A 6,868-nucleotide genomic window follows, 5' to 3' on the forward strand; every position below is an offset into this window, starting at 1 on the left:
CGCCTCCTCAGTTTCATTCAGCGGTGCCAAAAATGTTATAAATGAGAGACCCGCCAACTTTCAGCGAAGAATGCCAGGCACTGTGCTTAATAAACTGAGGCTACAGAAGTTCATTATCGATGTTGCAATCTTTTTTATTCCGCGAACGGAGAGAGAAAGAGGGAAAGAGGGAAGGGGGGGGATGCTGAGAAGGAGACTGGGAGAGACGGAGACACACAGGACGGAAACTGGGGAGCCTCCGAGCCGGGGAAGGGGGGTAGACCGCCTGCGTCGGCGCCCCCGCTCCGGGTTCCGACTCCAGAAGCGGCGAAGTGAAAGGGGAGAAAAGAAAAGGAGAGGGTCGAGACTGTGACGTGGGGGGGGAAGAGGCCGGGGCTGAGGTGTTCAACATTTTTGTTCGCTTCTGACTCGTCGAGACCCAGGGCCGCGTTTCGGCCCGGCTCAGCCGGGGTGGAAGGTGCCGGGGCCGGGGTTCCCAGCCACACCTCTGGGCTCCGGGTGGCCGCAGCGCTCGGCACGCGCAGACCCAGACACAAAACGTCTCGGGGTCCCGCGCCCAGACTGCGGGGGCCTAAAACGGCAGCGACCCGACCTCAAGCGGGATATTTCAGCAGCTCAGGGCTCTTCGGGCGTTTTGCAAAGTCTTCCTGGAGCGAAGGAGCGCCGGTGCGGAGACCAACTCCCGCCCAGCCGCCCAGCTCCGCTCCGCCCGCCGCCGCCTCCAGAGCCCCCAGCGCGCCCCCCCCCAGACACACACACACACACACACACATATACACACACACACTCTCTCTCTCTCACACACACACACACACACACACACACACGCCACCCCCGGCGCGCCGGCGCTACCAGCGAGCGGCGGCGTGCAGGACTTGAAGTGGGTGTTCTTCCCCACTCCCCCGCCCCGGTCGCCTGCCCCCTCCCTCTCGCTCCTACGCAAATAAGAACTCGGCGATTCCCCTCCTGCAGCTTTGATTTCGGGCACCTCCACCAGATAATTGGGAAGGGTTTCCAGAAGGTGGGAAATGTCACCTGATTCACACTGAACTTTTAGAAGCTCCCCACCCCCAAGGAGCCGCGCACACCCTCGCTCGCGGCCGCCCTCCCACTGCCCCACACACTGGGAGACCGCCCACCGCAAACCGCGGAGACCCCCGTCTAGATTTAAAGCGCGGCTGCGCCCGGCTTCTGACGTCCATTGAATCGCGCGGGCGGCCGGCGGCGAGCGCGGGGCTGCGCCGGGATCGCTGCGCCCTCCGCCGCTCGCCTCTGCGACGCGCGCCGCTTGCCCGAGCCACCCGCCGCCGCGCCCGCTCCCCGCGCCGCCGCGCTCCTCGCCCCGCGCCTGCCCCCAGGATGGTCCGTCCCAGGCACCAGCCCGGCGGGCTCTGCCTCCTGCTGCTGCTGCTCTGCCAGTTCATGGAGGACCGCAGTGCCCAGGGTAAGCGAGGGGGGGATGCGCTGGGAGGTTCGGCACAGGGCAGGGGTTTGTACTTTTCGGTCGTCTCCACTGGGTCTGCTCTGAGCAACGCTGCTCTCGGAAGATGTTGGACCAACTTAGCGAGTCCGGGATGGAGAGGAGTGGGAAAACTAAAGGCAGTGACACTTTAGGACCTGAAGCCGAGTTTGGAGCGCGGTTATCCTTTAAAAGGAAAGGGGGTGAGCTGGAGTCTCTCTCAGTAGGTAGGGTTAGATGCTCAAGTTCTGGACATAATGAGTTCAGATGTTATCTCCCCTGTTTGGCTCTGAGGAAGGGGACAAGCATCAGTAGCCTGGAGATTTCAGTCGACCCATTTGCAGTCTAACCTCCCTCCCTCCTACGTCTTGTGGATACCTTAAAAAAATGACTGGGTGGGGAGGGGGAGATACTGAAATTTCTTCGGTGGCTGGGGGACGTGGTTTCAGAAACTTTGCCCAAACTTGGAAATGTGGGTGCCGAAAATTTTAGAGGGAAGTAGCTTTCTGCCTAGTGGATGCTTCTTCCAACCCCCTCCCCCCAACCCCGCAAAAAAAAAAAAAAATATTGCCCCGGACTCTTTTGAGTAGTTTACAGTTTTTTCCCCTTTGCCTCATTCCTCTGTTAACTTTCTGTAGAACAGTGAGGAGCCCACAATTGATTTAAATTCTGAGATGCAAATTTCTAAAGCTTTTAAAAATTAGACTTGTTTATTTAAATTAGTCTTTGGGCAGAATTTTTTAAAATAATAATAGCAGCTTGCGATCCAATTATTGTTAAAGTTATATGGATGATTCATGAGAAATCTTCCTGACCAAAATCCGAACATTAAAAAGGAGGAAGGGGGAGAAATTACTTGCAAAGATTTCTTGGTAGGTATGAGATAGGGGTGTGTGTATACACACATACATGTATATAAAACCATGAAACAGTAGGAAGTTCCCCCCCCTTTTGTTTCCCCCCCCCTACTCTTTTCTTGAGGCAGACTTGTAACTTTCCTGGCTTTAGCGTTAACATTTTGTGTGTGTTGTAAACTGTCCCCCGGGCACTGTCCCTAGCCGTCTGCGACGCACTACTCTGAGTTGCCCGCCTTTCGGGACGAGGCGCTGCCGGGGTGCCGGGGAAAGCAGCCCTGGGAGATTTCGAAAGATCGCGGTGGCCGCGGGCGTCCTCTGGGTCTGGCGGATTGCAAAACGGCCCGTCGGGCGGGCTGCGCCTCGAGGCCGCGCGGGGCAGCGCCGGGCAGGGCCCGGTTGCTTTTTTGCTTTCATTTTTCACAAGTGCCTTTTGCTTGATCTGTTCGTGTGTGTGTGTGTGTGTGTGTGTGTGTGTGTCTGTGTGTGTCTGTCTGTCTGTCTGTCTCGGTCTCTGTCTCCCCCTTTCTTTTTCTTTCTCTCTCTCTAGAGTTCTCCTACTTTCTTAACCCCTGTCACAAATAATACTCGTACCGCCTACATGAATGCAACATGTAAAAACACCCGTCGCATCCTGTTTTTGTCAGGTTCTTTAATCTGCTCTTCGAGTCGCTGCAGGTTATGAAATGGAACGAATAAAAGTAAACAGTCTAGTAAAAGTCAATGCAAGCTGCACGTGTTGTGTCTGGGTCACTGGTAACTGACATTGATATGGCTGGGGCGCTCTGGCTTCTCGCTCTCGCCTTCCCTCCCCCTCGCCCACCTCCCACCTCTTCAATCTGGCTTTTTCCCCCTCTTTCTCCACCCCTTCACTCCCTCCGATTTGTTTCCTGCTTTTCTGCTTTTCTCTCCCGTCTCTCCTCCACGCTCACTCCCTCCCCATCCCCGCCGGGTCTCCTTCCCTTGCCGGCTCGTCACCTCTCTCCCCCTACCCCGCCACTGCTCACTCGCCCACCTCCCCGCCCCTGTCTCCCCGCAGCTGGGAACTGCTGGCTCCGCCAAGCAAAGAACGGCCGCTGCCAGGTCCTGTACAAGACAGAATTGACCAAGGAGGAGTGCTGCAGCACCGGCCGCCTGAGCACCTCATGGACCGAAGAGGACGTAAATGACAACACGCTCTTCAAGTGGATGATTTTCAATGGGGGCGCCCCCAACTGCATCCCCTGTAAAGGTAGGGCTCTTCCTCCCCAATGTGTAGGCCCTCAGTAGAGGGCGTCTTACCCTCCCAGTGCCCAGCTGGGGTTTGGGACTGGGAGACCTTTGTTCGTGGGATCCACCTAACTACCCCCAGCCCTGGTAAGCCATCCGGGTTTAATCTTGGGTGTCACATACTACAGGCAAAACAAAGTCGACAGAGGTTCTCGGACTTCTTAGCCAAATGTGGTGGTGAAGCCAGCCAACCCGTGCACTTTGAGAGAGATCTGGGTATGGGATGCAGCCCACTGTCCCCCACACCTGCCCCTCCTCAACTTCTGGGTGAGAGCCCCTGGGCTCGGACTGCTGGCAGCACGATTGCGCGAGGCACCCGCAGCCCTCCTGGCTGACCTGCATGGTGCCTGGCCCCGGTTTTAATCCCTGCATCTTTCCAACTGCTAGAAACGTGCGAGAACGTGGACTGTGGGCCTGGGAAAAAATGCCGAATGAACAAGAAGAACAAACCCCGCTGCGTCTGCGCCCCAGATTGTTCTAACATCACCTGGAAAGGCCCAGTCTGTGGGCTGGACGGAAAAACCTACCGCAACGAATGTGCACTCCTCAAGGCCAGATGTAAAGAGCAGCCGGAACTGGAAGTCCAGTACCAGGGCAAATGTAAAAGTAGGTCTTACCCGCCCCTCCCCCAGCTTTCTACCTGAGATAGACCCACTGCAAGACCCCCGGGGGATGGTGTAGTCTGCAGTAATAGCCTAATAATAATAAGGATGATACCAAATAAAGGAACCCTTTCTAACTTCTGAAGACTCCTTAAAACACTGAAGGACCAACCTAGAATCATAGTTTTCTTTTGAAAACCACAGGGCTCCCAGAGTATGTTTCTGAAAGCTGGATGCTTCATGATTTCCTTGATACTATCAAATGCTCAGTCCCTAAGGACCAGAAGATGCCTATTAATGTGTGTTTCCCTCTTTGTTTCAGAGACCTGTCGGGATGTTTTCTGTCCAGGCAGCTCCACATGCGTGGTGGACCAGACTAATAATGCCTACTGTGTGACATGTAACCGCATTTGCCCAGAGCCCACCTCCTCTGAACAGTATCTCTGTGGGAATGATGGAGTAACCTACTCCAGTGCCTGTCACCTGAGAAAGGCTACCTGCCTACTGGGCAGGTCTATTGGATTGGCCTATGAGGGAAAGTGTATCAGTAGGTATTCTGGATTGAGGAAGGAAAAGAAAAAATACAAAAAGAGAAAGAGGCTAGAACTGGTGTTAAAATTATGAGGTTAACCAATAAATAAGGCCAAAGCCTCCCCAAACACATAGCTTCACCAAAGAGAGAAATACTCTCCAGTTTGGGTAAACTGTCATGACCACAGCATTCCTTAAGAAAACCATTGTCTTCCGGAAACATTGGCATATATATTGAAATGCCAGCAAGACACAGGAAACAATTTTCCTCCTTAGAAACCAAAGAACTCACTCAATTTTACACATTTTTTTTAAGTGCTAGACTTGCTGGAAGCAAGAAATAATTACTTAACAGTTCCTAAAATCTGTTATCAGATTCTGATAACTGATAGAATTCTTTCTTTTTTTAAAAGATCCCACTTGTGGGAAATAATCAAATACATATTTAACTCAAGGATACTGTGAAATTCTGTTCCAAAAAAATGCTACAGTATTTTCATGTACTAATATAGTATGTAGGAAACTGGGGTGTGTGTGTGTGTGTGTGTGTGTTGGTTTTATTTATAGAGCATTTTTGCACAATATCTCCATTACCCCCATGAGTGAGTAATAAGATATGTTATATGTTTACATTTATTGATAGGAGACTAGAGAAAGGGGGCAAGGGGGAAATGGATTTACTCATCACAGGTGTATTATATCCTAGAAGCAAAGTCCTGTGAGGATATCCAGTGCACTGGTGGAAAAAAGTGTTTATGGGATTTCAAGGTTGGCAGAGGCCGGTGTTCCCTCTGCGATGAGCTGTGCCCTGAGAGTAAGTCTGAGGAGCCTGTCTGTGCCAGTGACAATGCCACCTACGCCAGCGAGTGTGCCATGAAGGAAGCGGCCTGCTCTTCAGGCGTGCTGCTGGAAGTGAAGCACTCCGGATCTTGCAACTGTAAGTGCAATTTCTAACCTTGCTGCAGTTTAAGGCTTTCCCAGGCAAGCCCTAGGGAATGGAGACGTAAAAAGCACGAAAACCTCCCCATATAAGCCCACTTCTGTTTAAGTTAGGTAGCTGCTAAATTTTACCAGCAGTTCGGCGATCCACAGAAAAACTGCCTGGAATGTTTCTGGGCTTTTAGGATTTGTCTGATGATCATCAAGGGGGTCGCCTCTAAAAACCTATTTCCAGTCATTTGCCCCTAATTTCTTTTGCTTTAGTAGTGTGCTTTGCTGTTTGCTTTATTAACACTTGAATCTAAACTAACTGCTTCAAAGGTTGTTTTTTTTTTTTCTTTTTCAAAGACAGCTTTCTATTATCACACAGGGGCTGCTGCTTTGTGCAGCTGCCTCTACTAACTCTGAATTAAGGACCCAAAGCAGTTATACCTAGAACACAAGAGCGCTTTTTATCTAATTTCAGGAATCTGCCCGTAAAACCTGAGCCATTGATTCTTCAGAACTTTCTGCAGTTTTTGACTTCATAGATAATGGTGGTTTTTTTTAAGTTTTTTTTTAAACTTATTGCATAACAGCAGATGCCAAAAACAAAACAAAAAAAAGCATCTTACTGCAAGTCACATAAAAATGCAACGCTGTAATATGGCTGTTTCAGAGGGCTTTGAAAACATACACTGAGCTGCTTCTGCGCTGTTGTTGTCCATATTTAAACAGCAGCTCCCCTGTATTCCCCCATCTAGCCATTTCGGAAGACACCGAGGAAGAGGAGGAAGATGAAGACCAGGACTACAGCTTTCCTATATCTTCCATTCTAGAGTGGTAAACCCTCCACCAATGTTCAGTGTTGACATAGCCTTTGGGCAAAAAAAAAAAAAGAAAGAAAAAGAAAAAGAAAAAATATATTGTCCATACTGTAAATAAGTGTATGCTTATTTATTTGGGGGGAAAACTATACATAAAGGACCTTTGTCCTAAAGCTCTCTCCCAGGCCACCTTGTTACTCATTGGACCCGGAGAGGCAGTCATTGTGAGGTCTACTGGATGAGGCCCATAGTTGAGACTTGTAGACATTTATTTATACTGTGTCATGTTTTATAATTTATACATAAAATGTCTGGTTGACTGTACACCTTGTTTTTGAAGAAATTTATTCGTGAAAGGAAGAGCAGTTGTTATTTATTGTGAGGTCTCTTGCTTGTAAAGTAAAAGCT

At 50.5% G+C, this 6,868-nt stretch overlaps 1 protein-coding gene across 1 annotated transcript; it reads left to right on the forward strand.

Annotated features, from left to right (window-relative positions):
• The first annotated feature begins 979 nt into the window (after positions 1 to 979).
• On the forward strand, positions 980 to 6,542 carry FST (follistatin). The gene is made up of 6 exons (XM_029219138.1): positions 980 to 1,444; positions 3,353 to 3,544; positions 3,970 to 4,188; positions 4,507 to 4,731; positions 5,422 to 5,652; positions 6,398 to 6,542. Exons 1-6 carry the CDS (start codon positions 1,360 to 1,362, stop codon positions 6,478 to 6,480), a joined length of 1,035 nt encoding a protein of 344 aa, XP_029074971.1. The 5' UTR covers positions 980 to 1,359; the 3' UTR covers positions 6,481 to 6,542.
• The last annotated feature ends 326 nt before the right edge of the window (positions 6,543 to 6,868 follow it).

Source organism: Monodon monoceros, unplaced genomic scaffold (assembly GCF_005190385.1).
Source record: "Monodon monoceros isolate NGI ecotype Baffin Bay Population unplaced genomic scaffold, NGI_Narwhal_1 Super_Scaffold_12, whole genome shotgun sequence".
Lineage (NCBI taxonomy): Eukaryota > Metazoa > Chordata > Mammalia > Artiodactyla > Monodontidae > Monodon > Monodon monoceros.